This window comes from Glycine max, chromosome 6 (genome assembly GCF_000004515.6).
Source record: "Glycine max cultivar Williams 82 chromosome 6, Glycine_max_v4.0, whole genome shotgun sequence".
NCBI classification, from domain to species: Eukaryota; Viridiplantae; Streptophyta; class Magnoliopsida; order Fabales; family Fabaceae; genus Glycine; species Glycine max.
This window is the reverse complement of record NC_038242.2, coordinates 6,593,637-6,612,938: the sequence shown is the minus strand read 5'-3', so window position 1 is coordinate 6,612,938 and position 19,302 is coordinate 6,593,637. Positions and strand designations below refer to the sequence as shown.

At 34.9% G+C, this 19,302-nt stretch overlaps 2 protein-coding genes and 1 pseudogene across 2 annotated transcripts; 2 read left to right on the top strand and 1 right to left on the bottom strand.

Annotated features, from left to right (window-relative positions):
* The first annotated feature begins 1,609 nt into the window (after positions 1 to 1,609).
* LOC100775505 (uncharacterized) lies at positions 1,610 to 2,528 on the top strand. The gene has a single exon (XM_003527794.5). It carries the CDS (start codon positions 1,706 to 1,708, stop codon positions 2,396 to 2,398), a length of 693 nt encoding a protein of 230 aa, XP_003527842.1. The 5' UTR covers positions 1,610 to 1,705; the 3' UTR covers positions 2,399 to 2,528.
* A 1,433-nt stretch (positions 2,529 to 3,961) lies between these two features.
* Positions 3,962 to 6,733, top strand: LOC100820415 (E3 ISG15--protein ligase HERC5-like; annotated as a pseudogene).
* A 141-nt stretch (positions 6,734 to 6,874) lies between these two features.
* LOC100796233 (protein unc-13 homolog) lies at positions 6,875 to 12,099 on the bottom strand. Its single transcript, XM_003526446.5, has 5 exons — positions 11,494 to 12,099; positions 10,198 to 11,067; positions 9,246 to 9,701; positions 8,503 to 8,692; positions 6,875 to 8,423 (listed from the first exon to the last, which is right to left on the bottom strand). The coding sequence occupies exons 1-5, from the start codon at positions 12,064 to 12,066 to the stop codon at positions 7,492 to 7,494; spliced, it is 3,021 nt and encodes a 1,006-aa protein (XP_003526494.2). The 5' UTR covers positions 12,067 to 12,099; the 3' UTR covers positions 6,875 to 7,491.
* Between the last annotated feature and the right edge of the window lie 7,203 nt (positions 12,100 to 19,302).

The window sequence follows — 19,302 nt, the reverse complement described above, 5'->3', positions numbered from 1 at the left end:
TTCTTCCAACAAAAATTAATGACATTTTCATCCAATTTAGTCACGTCAGCCCATTATTTCACTGACAGCAAATTACACCTTCACGAACATATATATATATATATAAGAGAAAGTGCAGTATTGCAATTTTTGGTAGCAAAACTGAAGGATTGTTTTGTCGAAATAATGTCCCTTGAGTAGGGGATTGGGGAACAAAGGGTCGTGATGATATTCTTGATTTTTGGTCTCGCGTATCCCTTTCAGATGTGTATTGTTTTACATGTGTAATTATATGTAATATTTAATTGTGTTGAAGTTTAAAAAACAATGACTGAGCCTGCAGTGGATTGCTTATTAAGTAATCGTATTACCTTAAGTCTTCTAGAATAGCATTTGATACTCCAATCTTCGTGCTAAGTCAGAATTGTTAATCTGCAGTCTCAAATTACATTTCCTTAGCTGTTCTGCCTCACACTCAAGTTACTTTTGCCTTTTTAGTCTTATTTAAATATCTTGATCACTAGCAGCAGATTTGTTGCATTCTTGGTCTTGCAACTTTGGCAACTTTTTGTTTAAGATCCATGATATGCTCCCTGTTCTGGTCAGCTTTCATGTGTAATTTTCTCCTTCGAAAATTTTACTGTTGTTTTTACAGTCTCAAGCTCAGACAGCACTTTTGCACGATCAGCGACTAGGGCCTCTAATCTCCGATTCTCAGACAGTAAGGTCTCAAACCTTCAGACTGATAATCTTTGCCTACGTTACTTATCTCCAATCTATTTGATCTCTATTCTTGATATTAGATATATACTTCATAATGCATTTTTGATCTTTAGTAGCTTTTGCATAAGCCCACTACTCTTCGATAATATTTATGTCATTTTTTATTAGATTATTATGTTATATAGGATTAGGGAAGACATCATGATTGCAGTGATATCCACCAAGAGAGTCTAGGGACGAGGAAGGAAAAAATTCTATCGTGAAATGTTAGACGGTTTTGCTGTTGACTTTATTTATTAGTGCGCAAGTATCTGAATCTGTTCGTATACTTTAACCCAAAGTGCATAAGAACTCCTCATAGCAAGTCAAGATTATGGTAGAAATTTCCAATTTTAAGTACTACTAATCTCGAAACCATTTAATTTTACCATTGCATCCGTGAAGCATGGTACAGTAATTCCTAGTTTGTCATAAAAATATCTCATCCAAAATTCCTAGCGTGTGTAGTGTAAAACATAACCAAAAATAGGTAATAAAGATTTGAATATGATGCAGCAAAAAAAGAAGGAAAATATACCTATTTTCCCCTCCATTCTATTTCCACCTCTCATTATTTTTTCTTTCTCCTTATTTTTCATCATATCATTTGTTACTAGGCACATATGTTTATCATTACTCAAATAACAAAGTGTGCATTTCACGTATGACTTACAGGTTTTTGGGTCTATTGCTAAAGCGTGCTGCATGGTTTACCACCATTCCAGGGACAAAAGGGAAGTTGGCAAGTAAAGGTTTGGAATTGTACACCTTACAAAAGTTCCCCTGGCCCATCATCCATTCTTATTCCTTCACGTGTCCCCCAAAACTACACAAGGAATCCCAGCCACATCCCTCCTACATAACCCTCAACCATCAACATATTCTCCTTATCCTAAATTCTTATTCAACTACCAACTACCACCCCCAACAACAACCTTAATTCCATCCATTTCTATTTGGAACAATGGAATCCCGTGCCTCCAATTCCAATTCTCCATACCATTACCACCACCACCACCCTCGTTTCAAACCAAGCCAACCTATTTCAGACCGAATAGTTCGTGCCCTCCGCCACCGCCTGCGCCTCCTCCACCGTTCTGGCTCCACCTTCTTCATATTAGGCGCCACCGGAAACGTGTACACGGTGACCTTATCCTCCTCACCCTCATGCACCTGCCCTGACCGCACAACCCCATGCAAGCACATTCTATTCGTTTTCATTCGAGTTTTGGGCGTGTCACTCGATGATGTCTGTCTGAGGAGGAGGACCCTTCGTCCCTGCCAGCTCCAACGCCTCCTCGGAGCGCCTACATTGCCGGAGGTGGTGGCGGGGGGCACCCTGAGGCAGAGGTTTCACCAGCTGTTCTTTGGTGGAGGGTCAACAGCAGGGCCAAAGATAGAGATGGAGGAGGGTGCCACTTGCCCGGTTTGCCTTGAGGAAATGGGGAAGGAGCAAAACCTGGTGGCATGTGGAACATGCCGTAACCCTATCCATGAAGAGTGCTTGATAAAGTGGAAGAGAACCAAGGGAAGAAGTGCTAGTTGTGTGATTTGTAGAGCAAGGTGGAGGGATAGGGTGGAGCAAGATGAGTATCTGAACCTGTCTGCTTATGTTGGCGAAGATGATATGGAAGAACCTGATGTCTGCACTTGTTAAGTTTCATGTGCTGAAGAATCAAAATCAAAGTTAACTAAATGTTTCGTATGTGTGTAAAGAAGGGGTCCAGAAACTGTTTACGTTGCAATTAGTCAGAAGACAAAAGAACATTTGTGCTGTCGTCTATGTACGTAGTTGTGTTGCTTGTTTTGTTGCCACATTTATTTGTGGTTCCTTAAACCTTTTACTTTTATCTGCTGCATGAGCGGTGCAACACAAACTTTGTGGAATCACTTGAATGAGCTAGACTTTTATAAACTGAATATAACCGCGCGAATATGCTCATGATTAATCTGCAAGCAGAAAAGTTTCATTCGTGTCGTTTTCTGCAAACAGAAAAAGTTTTCAAAGTTAATTTTATGGCTGTTCGAGGGAGCTGAAGATTTATATACTTTTTGAATAAATAGAATTGATTTCAAGACTAAGACTTGTAAATTTATTAAAATGGACTTTATTTTATCAATTAAATAAGATTATTTTTTTAAAGTTTTTTGAACTATTTTTCATCCCAAAGTAAAATTTAAATATTTCTTCTTTTAAAGTAGATCAAAATCTAAATTTAAAAAATGATTAAATGGCGGCTATTATTGGAAAATAATGTTTTTAATTAGAGTAACAAAACGATATATGGGGTAGAAAAGAGTGAGGTTAGGTTATGCTATAAAGTGGTGTAGAAATGAGAGCGAGGCTAGGTTAGTTTTATAAACGGTTTTTTTGTTTTTTTTTTAACTTTGGCTGATTTTTTAAATCTTAAGATTTAAACTTGACTTATTATCTGATATAAGTTATTTTTCTCATTATAGTAAATTAATAATGTTTTTAAATAGATTAAGCCTGCTTCTAAACATCTTAATAGACATATATGTAAGTTAAAAAGTTCAAGTCTTATAATTCATTTAAGAATTAATAAATAATACTTTTTTAAGGATGAAAATAATTAGGAAACAATTTGGCATAATTAGGATTTTTATATGGAAGTGTGAGTTGTTATCAATTCTTATATTTATTTTTAATTCTTATGGATTAAAAAAATGTCATGCGACATTAAAGATAAAAAATATTGATTTTAAATTTGAGAAGTTAAAAATAAAAATGAAAACTTTTACAGACATTAAAATTAAAATCTATTTATTTTACAATAATAATAAAACTTTTTACCACTAATAATAATAATACCTTTTAAATAAGCTCAATTAAACCCATACTTAATGACTAGAAAAAAGAATGAAAAGTTCTTTCAAAATGCATTTACATGTTTTTTTTTTATAATTTTTAAAATTTTAAACATTAGATTGATTTAAGTCAAATCATTGTTCAATTTGCTTTACGAGACAATTTTCTAGTATACAATTTTTCATATATTCAACAAGCATTTGATAAATTGTGCGCTTATTTTTAAATTCTATAAGACAAAATGAAAAAAGTAATTTAAAATATAAATATCATACATGATTAATTTTTATAAAGTCTTAATTATTATTTTTTATTTATTAAAAAAAATCTTTTATTTTTCCCTTGTCTTGTCTCGTATTGAATTGTGTATTTTACATCACATGTGTTGCAATGGAAGACGCCGTCGCCGGGAAGATAGAGAAGTCCGGCAAATTTGTCTTTGATAAATTTACTATACAAAACATTAATTCCTGTTTGGTTTCATGTTCGCAAGCAAAAAGTTGCATAATAATATTAGCTTTTTTACATCAAATGCAAATTAGACGTGGTTTTTGAACCAAATTGATGCGGATCCAAACATGCAATTAGTTGCTGGTAATATAAAAACAATAAAAAAATGTCCTAATTATTGTTCACCTTGTTACTAAACTTTCATAAGAGTGATTAGTGAATGCATGCATTTAGATTTGTCAAACAGATGTGAAACACCATGAGTATTGGTTATCTAATGTAAACTTAGGCTGATTCATCTGATTTGGATTTGAAGGTCATTCCCCCATCTAATTCTTCAATCTGTGTGTTGAAAGAAGACGGAGCTGTTTGGTGTTGGGGTTACAATTTCTGTATCCTTAATATGCTTGGAGTCCCTCGGTGGATCTCAGTTACAGTCTTACTGGTATTACTTGTTTTGACTTCTAGAAGTTTGTTGAATTTATATTATGTACTAGCATCTGCATCCTTGACTACTGTATGGATGGTCAACTTGGTATTAATGGAGAGGAATCACATGACAATGAATATGCAATTGGAGAAAATTCTCTGGTGCCCTGCTTACAGAACAAGTTTCTTGAATTGCATCCCCCTGATTCTTCTTCAACGGGTGTGTCTGAAGCAGAAAGCAAAACATCACTTAAGTTATAACAGAATTGTATTGATTTTTATTATTAGCCAGGGTAGGGTGACTTCATAATTGATGCTTCCTCACCTGTTCAACTTACTCAGATATGTGCTGTCAAAGCTGGAGGAATGATGTCTCTAGCTATCGATAACTGTGGGACCCTGTGGATGTGAAAGAAGGTGGGTTAGCACTTGTAAGCAGTTTCACTCCAAGTCCAGTTTGGGATTTTCAGGGTCACACTGTTGTCAAGGTTGCATGTGGAAATGAACATGTTGTAGCTCGGGTTAGTGCTGGAGAGGCATACAATGGTGAAGATTTAGTGTGCTACTCTTGGGGTTATAACAGCCGTGGCCAATTAGGCTTGGGGGATCGAGAGAGCAGACTGCATCCGGAAGTTGTTAGAACATTTGATGAGGAGTCCCCTTATGCCTTTCACAATGCTTTGCTCACTCATAAAAAGAAATCTTGTGACAGTAGAAAGCACACGCTGGACTTTTGGCCTTGGGCATGGAACAACACAAAGCGCCTTATTTCCTACACCTGTTAAAGAATTGCCACAAAATGTATCACTTACTTGTGTTGACTGTGGTTTTTTCATACTAGTGTTGTTTCCTCAGATGGTGATGTGTGGTCATGGGGAATGGAGAAGGGTCTTGGCTTATGCCCTGATGCGAGTCGTGCTGGAACAGATTCTGGTGATGCCCTCTCTCCCCGTCTCATGTCATGCAAGCCACAACAGCCTAAATTTCCAGATCCAGTTAAAGTTGCATGTGGGGCTGCACATACTGTTATTGTTGCGCGAGAGGGATATAGAATGTGGTCTTGGGGTAGGGGAAGGAGTGGAGCTCTTGGAGATGGTAAAGGGTTAGATTGTTACACTCCCATGGTCATGCTATGGCCTTCTACGATGGAGGATTTTGAGGAAGAGGAAGTAAAAAGCTCCGGTGAGCAAGATAAGGCTAGAGAAAAGGATACTGAAGTGGCAACAGAAACAGAAGAGAAATTATCCTCAGCATTGAATGAGCTGAGGCTACTTCAAACAAAGCTATCTATAATGGAAAAATATGCTAGTATACTTCATGGTTCTGTTTTTGGAAAACCTTTTGATGAACAAGATATCCCTGTTTCGTTGCGCAATTCAGGTTCATTTGACATTGCAAAAGAATGGGAGGCAGCGGATCAAAGGAAGCTAAGTAGGTTGGAAATGTTTTGCCGTCACATGCTTACTGGAGTGAAAGATGAACTAATGAAGAGAAGGATCAAGGAAATTGTAAAAGAGTGTCTCCAATCTTCAGAGGTGAAAAAATAGTATATCTATAAATAAAAAAACAAAATGCATCCCTTTCTGAACAAAATGATCTCGGATAAAAAACAATGAGCTATTTGATCATTCCATTTTGCACCATTGGTATGCCCATTCATGATTTATTAGTCACTTCATTTGATCATTTTATTTTGCAATCGTTCAATCCGATAGCACATTGTCTGTATTAGAATTCACTCACCTAAACCTCACCTCACTTCCTTTACAAAGTACAATTTTATTACATTCTTAGTTTTCTTATATATTTTTGTAATAAAACGAAAAAAAAAATGCATTATAGAACACATTACATTTTCACTTTTCTCAAACTAGAGAAGACTCAAGAGTATATATTGTGTAATAATTGCTGTCTTCAATTACCTGATCCGCAACACATACTTTTACACTAAAATGTTAGTATTTTTTTCACTTCTAAATTTAATTTAATATCATCCACATTTTTTTTCAAGAAAACTGTTTATTGTACTAATGTCTATAAATTATCAACAAAACTGTGTTTATTTTCCTCTTTCCAAAAATTACTCGATCATGGAGGCATTGATGCGACTATAGCTAATACTTTCATATTTAGATTTTTCCCCCCTTATATTTAAGACAACAGTCAGCAGATCACAAAGCATGGTTGGTGGGTCACTAAAGTAATTTTATTACGTTTGCATCGACTTCAGTTATAGGAAGTACAATAAGAGCAATCAATTATTCCGGCCCCACTAAGATAATGTGTGCCCAGTCTTTGCGTTTTCCATAATCAAGTAGCTAAAGGTGTTTTAGCTGTCCACACATGGCACAACTCAACAATCCCGACCAGAAACTTCGTTAAGAAAAGTCCATAAACCAAACTTGTCTGACTAAGAGGGATATGTATGACATAAAAAAGTGCTGAATTAGCATATGTACAATGTTAAATCTCAGGTTACAATCAACGCCAGCCTTTTCATTCATACTAAGAAATAATTGCAGAAACTCTCAATCAACAAATAGGCTATTATACACTGCCTGCATTTCATACTAGTAAAAGGGGCAACCCAATCCAAAGGAATTTAACAAAAGAATAATGAGAACATAGATGCCATTTTCATACTATATATAGAGAGAGGGAACTCTCAGAAGGTAAAAGGAAAAATTAAGTTAAACACAGAATAAACCACCGTGAGATATCTCTAATCTTCCAATAATTAATGAATCAGAAAGAATATTCAACTACCTTCGCAAATAAGTCAGCCATAATCATGGCCAAGATTTATGCTGCCTCACTTCGGACTTGGAGAACATGCCGGTAGCACTAAGCCTCTGACCAATATTCCCAATGTCTTACAGGACGGCCACATCCTGACGTAAATCTTGCTCAACAATTCACATAAATTACCTGCTGGGCAACGTTGTACTATATACCAACAGAACCAGACAAGTTCAACAGAATGCATCTCCCACTCCCAGTACATTACAGTTTGCCATTCCATTAACTGGTTCTCAAGGTTGTTAAAGTTTCTTGGGGAGATCATATGCCTTTTTCAGAAACTTAGAAGCTGATTCATCATTTCTATAGCACAAAACACGTAACAATGTGTTTGGTTCTGATGGATTCCACTGTCCAGAAGTAGGAGGTAATGGGAGTTTAGACCTGGCAGAGGATTTATATGTCTCCATGGTCAACCGTCTGAACTGCTCAATGAGGGTCTCTGTGTCGGTTCTGAAGAGGGGAAGGATAGACCTTGCAGTAGTTGAAAATTTATCTATTAGTTCAGAAGGCAAGCCATCCCCATTTGCCCAAAACAACTCCTTGAGAAATTTGAAATCATCCTCTATGATCTGAGAGTCCTTCCGGGTAAAAGCACGTGAGGGACCTCCAGCAAGCAATACAAGCAAGAATCCATCAAAGGAAGCTCTCATTATTTCAGTAATAATACGTGTGCGAATTCTTTCATGAACAGTGTCTGAAATGAACATTAACTTCCGCTCAAGTTCCTGAAGACATGGCTCAATTCTTGAAGATGCTGGATCCCCAACATATAAACCATCCCATAAAACCTGGCTTAGATCATGGAAGACAATTCTATATGCTGCAGCCTCACAGAGTTGCTGGATTCCTTCAAGACATGCGGCTGGAGATAGTTCAAACTTCTTTGCTAATCCATTTGAAAAATCTTCTACATGAGCAGACTCAGAGTTCCGTAATAGGGTAATTATTCTTTTTTCCAGAACATCAAATTCACCCAGGATCCATTGTAAAGTATTTATGCGAACACAGAGTTGGGGTATTCCAGAAGAGCTATCCCCATTTGTTGCAACCTGAGGGTTTCTCTTCTGAGGATTTGGAGATTTCTCCTTTTTCTTCCCAAAGCCCTGAAACTTTGAACCAATAGTGCATCTGGTCAATGCTGGCATTGTTGGAAGAAATGTGTTTCGTGATCCTGAATAATAACAAAGAACAGTTATTACAGATGCTATCACAGCTCAAGTGCTCAACTATAAAATTCCAACAAAATTTACCACAGCCAGATTTTGCTTTAATAACATAGTACTGAAGGCATCTGTCAAGACCATTCATTACTTCAGGAAGCAATACAGGATGCATTGGTATTGGAAGCTGAAAGAAAGCATCCAAAGTTTCATTTATAATTCGCAAAACTTCAACAGAAGATGGGGCATATCCTTCCTGATTTGCTTGAGCACTCCAAAGCTAGGGTAGGATATCACAGTAAACCAAGTTAGTTCAAAATAAAGGTTTTTAATTAATGCATATAATCAGAACACATTAAAATAAATCGCATGCATAGTTATGAATATGTTATCACTTATCAATTAAGAGAATCTAATGGTGTAAAGACACACACACACACACAACCTACAAATGTTCAGCAATGTCTTTATGATGTTTGATTATAGGCTATACACTCCTGAGTTTGAGGGTGTGTTTGGGCAAAAAACTTAATTAAGTGCTTATTCAACAAGTTCCTATCGCATGATAGCTTATGCTATAAATTTGGCCATAAAAATTATTGAAATAAACTAAAAAGAGCTTATTTTGATAAACTTCACCTAGAAGCTTATAGCTCTCCTAAGAGAGCTTGTAGGAGTCATAAGTTATTTTCAAAAGCTCATAATCTCCATAAAAGCTCTTCCATACACCTCCTAATTTAATCAAAATACTCATCCGTGACAATCCTTATAGGTAATGAAGTCCCAATGAAAATCATCAACTGGTAACAAAAGAAAAGATAATGAATGCAAACCTCTTGCTGCAGATTTCTGTCGACCCATTCCTTCAGTCTGTCTATTCTAGTCTTAATCCATATTTTCACAAGGTTGGCAATTGCACCTTCAGCCTCGTAAGGAGGCATCTCACGGATAATTGCCTTTCCACCATCTTCACTTTCCACTGAATCCTCAACTGCTATCTGCACAAGGTCTTTCTCCAACTGATCTGCAGCTCTCAAAACTTGAACAGCATCAGGTGTCAATTCTGTGATTCCTGATATGAATTGCTTCAATTCATTTCCATAGCATGCATGAAGGGTGGCCACAGCAAGACCAGCTGCCAAAGGATGCCATCTCTTAAGTATTGGACTGAACACTTGCTTTTCATTGACTGCCAGGCTACCTACATCCTTTGCAAGGATGACAAGGCCAGGAAGAGCATTTGGCTGGTTTTTGGATGCCCTCCTGCTGGAGTCGGCTTTCTCCATTATCTACGCAGCAGAAAAACAAGTATATTTCAGCTCATGCATATCTATATAACAGAGGCAGATCAATGAAGAACATAACATGAAAACTAAAGTCATAACTGTAATTAAGATCACAATCTATTACAATAACCAAACTATCCATTAACCTCTCATGGATATCCAAATTTCCATTCCTTATAAACCTTGTATATTTAATCAGCATTTTGAAAATTATATGTCTAGTTTTCTTACTTAAGTGCAATCACCTAGAATTGTAGATTGTATGCCAATATAATTTCACATTGACTTAATAAGTAAAAAAATGTGCAGGCATTATATTGTCAAACATAACCAACCTGTGAGTTATAAAGAGTTATTTTACAGCCCCCCCAAACAATAAAAAAGAAAAGGAATCAAAATCTCCCTCTTCAACCACTATTGCAATCCCAGTAGATGATAAACCTCGAGTCTAACACCTTTTACTAAATGGAAAAGCCAATGGCAGACAGAAAGAACTTGCCTGGGCAAAAGCAGTACGTAGTGACGACCTGATGTAAGTTTCAATTCTCTCACGTGCCACATTGACTTCATTTCTTCTCCTCCGGCGATACTCATTGGAGATATCCTCAACCAAAATCTTAGCTGCTGCTACCCCTAAAGAGACAATGCCCTGCATGGTTTCAACATTTCCCCGGTCAAAAGTTTCATGATAAGCAAGGAGCCTTTTCTCAGCCCACCCCAATATTGAAGTCAATGTAGAACTCAAAACTTTAGAATATTCTGCATCTTTTGTCGTCTTTGCATCTTTTGCAACTTCCGTCAGCTGGCCATCAGCAGCAGACAGCAGGTCCAAGTCCAGCTGGCCAGTCACAACAAACCGGTGAAACAAGACCCAAGTGAAACAGAGATTATGCAGTGTTTGATTCAACCCAAGGATTGCCCAGGTCTTCTTGATTTGTTCCATTAGCTCATCAAATTCCTCAATAATTGACGACTCATCATTAGCATCAAAGCAGGATTGCAGAAGCATTTCATAAAGCCGAAGATTCAGTGGAATCCCATCCGCCCAGTGGCATGAATCAGCATAAGACCCTTCGTACGACCTATTTGCAAGAGACATAACAGCACTACGAAGAACCTGCATAGACTCGGTATTCTTCCCGGTTTCTATAGGCTTATCCAATGCAGCATGAACAATCTGCCGCAGTCGCTGCGCCGCAGAATTTGACTTATCCAACGGCATATGAGGATGCAAAATCAAACCAGCTTCAAGAACCTTCAAGGTCCTCTTCTGCCAGTCATCATACTCTTGATGATCAGTAAAATCCGAAGCCTTGAGCTGCTGCAACAACTCAAGCGGAACTACCACAGACTCAATCCTTCTTCCAACCTGCAAAAATAAACACTCAATTAAACTTCAACGACACAATATCCATTCATATATTAGAGCAATTCACACACACGCAACAATTAACAGCAAGTTAACGAGCACTTCGTGGAGTTTTGTTATTTAAACACGTGTTAGTTATATTTAGATCAAAGTAACAATCACGTGCGAAATTGAGATAAACCAATAGCAGATCAAAGGAATTTGAACTCTCAGCGACCGCATCAATTGCAGCCGCGTTTATCCGCAATTTCTTGCAATATCAAGGATTGTGACGAAACCTCGAATTTAGAACCTCAGCGAAAAGCTATAAACAAGTAAAACTCAAAGAAAAAAAGTTAGCAGAGCGAGATCAAGCGTCACTCGCAACATGCATTGCAGCGCGTGCGAAAAACGTGAGGAGTGGATTAAGGGAAGAGTGTTAACGACCTGGCCAGCGGAAATCCTGAGCAGCGCGCGTCGGACGCGGGAATCCATGGCTTCGGAAACCCTCATCTGGTTGCGCATGAGTTCGCCGACGGTGAGAGGGCGTTTCGGCTTTCCCTGGCCCGAACCGGAGCCAGGGCTCTTTCTGGAGGCAGAACCTGGGGATTTCAGGCCGAAGGCCTTCTTGACCTTGCTGGCGGCGGTGGAGGTGATGGATCGCTGGAGCGCGGGCGAGTTAGGCGAGTTCTGACTGGGCGAATTGGTGGAGGAGTGGTTGGCAGCGGAACTGAGAGGCTTGCCGGAGGAGGTGCGGCACGCGGCGACGAAGATCTCGTAGGCGGTTAATGCGAGGTCGGAATCGGAGAGGGAGGCGGCGAGCTGGCCGAGCGGAGAGGGGAGGTCGTCGGCGGCGATGACGGCGGAGGGCTTGGGAGGCATTATCGGCGGCGGCGGCGTGGAGTCTCTCTTGGAGTGGCCCAATGAGAGGTCTCTGAAGAGATGAGCCATTGTTGCGTGAGAGAGAAAGAAGAGAAGCAAAGAGAAGAAGAGAGAGTCAAGAGTATGGACTACATACATACACGGTAAAACTGCTGTTGAGATCAGATAGGGACACTGCCTCTTCTTTCTTTCTTTCTCTTTTTACTTTTCTTGCATGCTTTCTTTCTTTTTTATTTTATTACTTCCAAATTGTATTATGCTAAATTAATTTCTCAATTACAATACTAATAGTCAATTATTAGCTTTATATTTTTTTTTATCTCTGACTTTCTACAAAATTTCGGTCTATCTCCTCGCAGAGACCAAATTTGTTCAGATATTTTAGTTGCATGTATTAGTGATGATACACAATCGTCGATTTTTGTTTAAAACGATAATAATAAACGCACTGAATTGTTGGGAGTATTTGATGTAAAAAAAAAACTTGTAATTATTTCTAGTGTAAATATATAAAAAATAGAATTTAATTTTTATATATTTAATTCATAAAAACTACTATTTTAGATAAAATTTTAAAATAATATTATAAATATTAATAATTTTATCATTAATGATAAAAAATAATATATAAAAATTACTTACATTTTTAATACTTTAATTAGATTCTTAAAAATAATATTGTGAAATATAATTCGAACTTACTCTAGCATTTGTCTCTACATTACCTAAAGAGAACTTCCGCTAAACATTGTTACGGCCACAATATATTTTGCACATGGCACATTTAACCACGGATATCTGTGTATATTATTTAATATATTCCGTTATATAATATTTTACCTTTTTTGGTGTGGATATTCCGTTATATATTGTATTTGTTCTCTTTTTTAATGTGAAAAATCTTTTGCTTTTATATATTATTTTTTATTTTACATAAAAAATTTCAATTATTTTATTTCTTCTTTTTGGTAACTTTTACAAGTAAATAATTTATACACCGATAATACAAAGGATTTTTTTTAGAAGAATGTAAAAGACTTTTAAGAAAATAAAATATGCATTATAAAATGTTTTTAAACTATCATTCATAAATATTTTGTAATATATGTTAACTAATTACTAAATTTTATTATAATTAGTAAAAAAAATATATTAAAATAAAATTTTAATTAATTGATAATATAAAAAAAATCAGGCTAACAATTCATACCTATGAAACTCTTTTAATATATCTTCATGAAGAGTTTGTTCCCATGATTTGAATTGTTCATATCCGCGGAACATGCTGTGTTTGCGAATTTACGGTGTAACGATTTAACGCGGGGGGCGGAATTGAATTGAATAGTTGTATTGAAGTTGGGTCAATTTTTTAATATGGTCGCAAGTGGGAATATTAATAAGTGGTTGGAACAAGTAAGAGTATAAACGTCCATTTGAATGACGTCCTCTTCGCCTCTAAGGTCAATTGCCTAATATGGTAAGTGTCAAATTATATATATGTAATTGGATTTTTAATTTTAATAGTATTTGTTTTCCCAGCCTACGTTGTCAAACTTTGGATTTAATTTTATTGTTAAATTAAAATGATGAACGTCGAGATGCAAAGGTAAAGGTGGTAAAAGAAATGCATTAAATTAGAAAATGTTTGGTTGGGAGTCATTGTTTAACACACAAATAAAATTCTCATGATTAAAGTCAATTACTTGAGTAGAGATGACACCCGTATGAGATTGGATGGACTCTATTTGGCCCCTTTTGTCGATCTTCATCACATTTATCTTGATTTTCATTCTTAAACTCTCCACATGTCATTATAAGAGCCTCCATGTATAAGTTTATATGTTTTTTTCTAAAAGAAAAGTTTGTAAGGATTTTTCTAATGCTACTTTACTATATGGATCTTGAGAGGTTGATATCCGGCCTTCAATGTGTTCCCATTCCAATTATTATAAAACAAGATAATCACCGTTAAGATTCTTAAAACAAAAACTTGTCATCCTTAATATAGAAAAATTGCAAGAAAAAAATGGCATTCATGACATACAAATCTTATTTTGATATACTTTATTCATGATTCAGGCTTATTAATCACATTTTTTTACATTGTTTATAATATTTTTCACCTATTCAACTTTAAAAAACTAATAATAAAAATAAGTTTAATTATGGTGAACTATCTCAAAAATAAGACACCCATAAATCACTCTTCTTTACCTATAATAATGAGTTATTTACTTTTTTTAACATGTAACAATAAGTTAATTATTTTTTTTTCAGAAGTTGCCTAACAAATCACTTTATTTTAAATAAAATCAATGAAACTTGAGAAGTATATTTTAGTGTTCTTTTTAATATTGTTGTCTATACTTATTTTTCAAATTTTATTTTAACATGCACTAAAAATATTTTACCGTAAAACAATAATTTTACATTTTTTTCATATTTTTAATTTTTATCTTTAGTCTTTTTCAATAAGTTGATCTAACCTATATATTTACCCAAGTCTAATGTTTACCAAAATAAGTTTATTAGTTTTTCCTAGATATGAGAAAGGAAGAAGAAGAATGATTGGATCTAAAATCTCATTAAAGAAAGAGGTGAGAGACTGAGAGCAGAGAATAAATGATCCTGAAAAACAAATAATTAACATGTTTTTAAATTGTTAAAAAAAGTGAATAAACTATCATTATACATAAAAAAGAATCGGTTCACCGATGACTAGCTTTTAAGAAAGTTAACCGTAGTCTAAATCGATAAAAAAAAATATAAATAGTGAATTGATAAAATATATATTATAATAAGATGAGATAATCCTAAGATAATTTTAAATAGGACAAAACTTATATACATTATCAAATATATTTATTGACGTTATTTTCCGATTAGATTTAAAATTTTACCTCATAAATTTATATGAAATAAATGAACCTATTAAATGTCATCACACATTACCAAAGTAAAGTTTCAAATTTAATTGGAAACAATACCTACAAATCAACAATAATTTTAAATGGGATATGTGGAAACTTTTTTGTACATCGATCGTTTCATATACTGGATATATAACCTTAATTTATTAATGTCTTCTACTTTTCATAAATTTTTAAAGAGATAATTGTGAATGAAGTAAGAGATCATCATACATGAAAGAAGTAAAATTAAAAATTTCAATAAATATTCTTCGAATTTAGAGATGTTTTCTACTTAGTGTAAGGTACTATTCGCTTCTGATTTTTTTTTTCTAAAGAAATATGATATCCTTTTTTCTAATATTAATTAAAAATATTAAAATAAAAATAAATTTATTTGGCATTTTAGAGAGAAAAAATGTTTAATATATTTTATTTAATGAGTAAAATATTGATAAAAAAAGGTGTGAGGTTATAGTTTTGAAAATGCGGGAATTCCAGCAATCTCATGTCACAACTTTATAAAGAATGAATATCTATTTTTATCGTTTAAAAACTATTCAACTCAATTTAGTTGATGAAAAAGAAAATCCTAAAAGTATTTCTTTAATTTTACAAGTAGGATACATTTTTCTTAAAATTAATCAGATGGGAATGGGATTACGTGTTTTTTTGGTGTCGACTAGTAATGAGGCAGTAACGCGTAATAGAAGCGGAAAGTCAAAAGGAACCATCACCCTATCAGCCAGCTATATTTGCCTTTATCCTTTTCTTTCATTCTTCTTCGCATTTATCATTTATTTATTAATTATTGTGAGTTACAGGTTATAACTTCAACATCAAACAACACACGATATGATATGCCAAGTCTAACAACAATATGAATCATAACTTTATGATAGCGAATATTGTGACTTTAACTTTCCATGTCTTTTTCATTATTATGAATATATCATTTGTTTCAAAATATATATTGTCTTAAACACAATTTTTACTTTTAAAAACATTTTTTATTTACCATTTACTATACAAAACATTAATTATTTTAAAAATAATAATATACTCGTTTTTTAAACAAATTAAGATAATAAAATAATGAATTTAAGTATTTAAAAAATACAATTTAATAAGTATTCATTATTAATCTTTATGTTTAAAATTTAAATTAAATGACACATATTTTGAAATAAATTATTGCGTGCAAAGATTTACTGTCATCATATGTAACATCAAAATGTGTTTAGATGTTTAAGTCCAGACGTGTAAATGTTAAGGTAAAATGACTTTAAAATTTAATTTAAAAAATTCTTGAATTATTAAATATACAAATATACAGGTATTAGTCCCTTTTAAATCCTTAAAACTTTTTATGTAGTAATCAAAACGAATCATTAGTGTATCGCATTGCTAAAGAGAATTGAGAATGTTGAATTAACTAATTAAATTTAGTATAGAGGGGGGAGGCTATGATTTTTTTTTTTTTAATTGCCTGGGCAAAGAAACCCCAAACTAAGATTTAATATTATTCAATCAGAAAGTATTACATTAACATCCTCCTTAGAGGAGTTATCAGCGAAAGGAGGAATATAATCATATAATCATAAAAGCATAATTCATATGATAAAGATAGTCCTGCTTTGGCAAAAGAGTCAGCCAAATTATTTGCTTCCCTCATGATGTGTGTATCACCCAGGATTGTTGAAATTTGTGTTTAGTCTTCACAATCTCACTCACAATTTCCTTAAACTGGTCATCATAGTTTGTGTTATATATCCAGTATTTTCACAGCATCAAGGCAATCAGTTTCAACAATCAAATGATTTACCTCTTCTTCCTGAGCCAATTGCAACCCATAAAAAATTGCCCAAAGTTCTGATTTCAGGATAGAACAGGCTCGAATGAATTTACCATCACAACTGAGTTTCTAGAAAGCATTTGCGTCAATAGGAGCATCAACATCTGGAAGTTGGGGTTGGAGTGTACTAAGTAAGTCCTTACTCCTGGAAATATCTTGAATCAAAGCCCTTATATTTGCCACCAAACCAATTGACTCTTATAGAGTACAGCATGTAACCCATCCACTCTAGGAGCCTTGTAGTTTCCCATGGAAAAAAGGGCCTTCTTTATCTCCTCAATTGTAATTTTATCCCCAAAAATTCCCATTTTATGATCTCGAAGTTTTGGGAACACTCCACTAATACAATAGGGGGAATAAGGGGTATCATCAATAAAAAAGATCAGAAAAGAAATCAATTATTAACCTCTCTAAAGCTTCACCATCAGTTATCCAATTGCCATTGAGATCTTGCATAGCCTCATAGGTGCTTTTCCTTCTCACAGCAGTTTCTCCATCAAAGTAACGCGTATTATGGTCACCAAAGGATAACCATTTTGCCCTTGATTTTTGGAACCACAAAATCTCATCTTGTTTTAGGACTTGTTGGGGTTATTCAAACCAAGCTACTTTTTCTGTTTCTTCTCCAAAATGTGATCACCATTAAATCTCATCAAACCAAGCTTCTTTTTTCGCTTAAAGATATGGCCAAATACATTTTTGTTCCATTTACGAAGGGTATCTTGCAGGTTAACAATGCGTGCATTCCACTCTTCTTCATCCTTCCAGACCCCTTGAATTAGTGGTTTGAAATCATCATGCATCATCCAAGAGGCAACAAACCGGAAGGGACGTCTACTTTTATTTTCTAGCTCCCCTCTTGTGCGTCATTTTTTATGAGAATAGCCCTATGATCATACTTAAAAAAGGGCAAATGCAAGACGAGAGCATTCTGGAACCGGATCCTCCAAGCTAAATTTATTAGAACACGATCAAGACGTTTTAGTGAATTCCCTCTCTTCCATGTGTAAGTTGGACCTTGAAACCCCGCATCAATAAGCTCCGTTTCTGAGATCATCTCCTGAAAGCTAGTCTTGAGCACCCCTCCAAGAGGGATTGCTGGAACCACCACTTTGATCATGGTATTGGAGAATAGTATTGAAATCTCCAATGACTGGCCAAGGTCCTCTAACAGATTCAGCAATAGAAATTAAAGACTCCCACAACATTTTTCTATTCTGGTACTTATTTAGGACTGCCATAAACTGCCGAAAGGAACCAAGCAGGTTGATTTTTCCATCCCACTTTCATATGCACGCATTGATGGTCATTTTGAAGAATATCTACTTTCCACTGAATTCCATAAACACCAAATCCCTCCGGATTGGCCACACCCCCTCCTGAATGAAATGGCTATCAAGCCCCCACCTGGAAATAATCATTTTAGTCGAGTCTCCATAAGAAAAATTAGGGAATTCTCATATTTATTACAAATATCCTTTATAAGGGCTCTAAAACCCCTCGAACAAGTCCCACGACAGTTTTAGGCTAAAACATTCATAAAAACAATTAGTTGAGGTTGGTCTTTCAAAGACCATCGTCACTGTCCTTGACCACAACTGGGTCATTTGTACTTTCATCATGAAGTTTTCCAATTTTGCTCGTTTTTGTTTGCTTTTGATTGTGGGCAAATTCAGCAGCATCTTCGTCCATGTGGCACACAAAGCATAGTTACGTCATTTGAGTTACTACTAGTAGCATGAAATTTCACCAAGTGTAAACTCTCATCATATGAACCTTTATCTTTTTTATTCTTCGCAGGAGCACTCGAAACAAAATTTCCAACCAATTCCTTTCCAATTTGATCTTTATGTTTAATCACAGGTTGACCTTGCTTTTTGAAATTAGTTTTTACACCCAGGCGTTCTTCTCCCGATTTTCCTCCCTGCGGGTTCTTGCCCACATGCATGTTTCGGGTCACTTTGAGCCACCTGGGTGGGGTGTTTCGAGGTACCTGGAACTTTCTTTGCCATATCTTTCTGATTATTCTTCACAGAATTTTCGTTGGGCCCTCCACGCTTACTTGCATTTGCACCATTATTTCCAGAATTTGGTCTATCTTTAGTGGATATTTGGTTACCTTAGGTATCACCGTTGATTGTATTAACTGTTTGATCACCCATTGTCAGAGCATTAAAACGGGATCTGATAAACCCTCCTAGGTTTATGGAGCTACCTTCTTTATTAGCTATATTTCCGTTATTACCTCTCTTTTCATTCACAGGGTATATATATATATATATATATATATATATATATATATATATATATATATATATATATATATACACAAATAAACATATAAGTACTAACATAATTTAATTTATATAAAAAAATGGATACATACGTACACGTACATCATTAGTACAATATATCATTGTATAAACTTATAATATCTCTACGTAAATGGATACATATTCTTAAACTTTTTTTAATACAACTTATGCAAGAAAGAATTTGGAAGGGCCAAACAATTTTCTCAAAGAGTTTTCTATATAAAAGGACAGAAGTATATATAGTTTTCTTTTATGTTGATGATGTTCTTGTTCTAGTTAACTCTTATTAATTAAC

Bases quoted from the DNA above. Each gene is read 5' to 3' on its own strand.
- LOC100775505 (XM_003527794.5), top strand. From the start codon at position 1,706: ATGGAATCCCGTGCCTCCAATTCCAATTCTCCATACCATTACCACCAC.
- LOC100796233 (XM_003526446.5), bottom strand. From the start codon at position 12,066: ATGTATGTAGTCCATACTCTTGACTCTCTCTTCTTCTCTTTGCTTCTC. The intron at 11,068-11,493 runs GTCGTTAACACT...TTATTTTTGCAG, and splicing joins TCAGGATTTCCGCTGGCCAG to GTTGGAAGAAGGATTGAGTC. The intron at 9,702-10,197 runs GCAAGTTCTTTC...TCTGCTGCGTAG, and splicing joins TACGTACTGCTTTTGCCCAG to ATAATGGAGAAAGCCGACTC.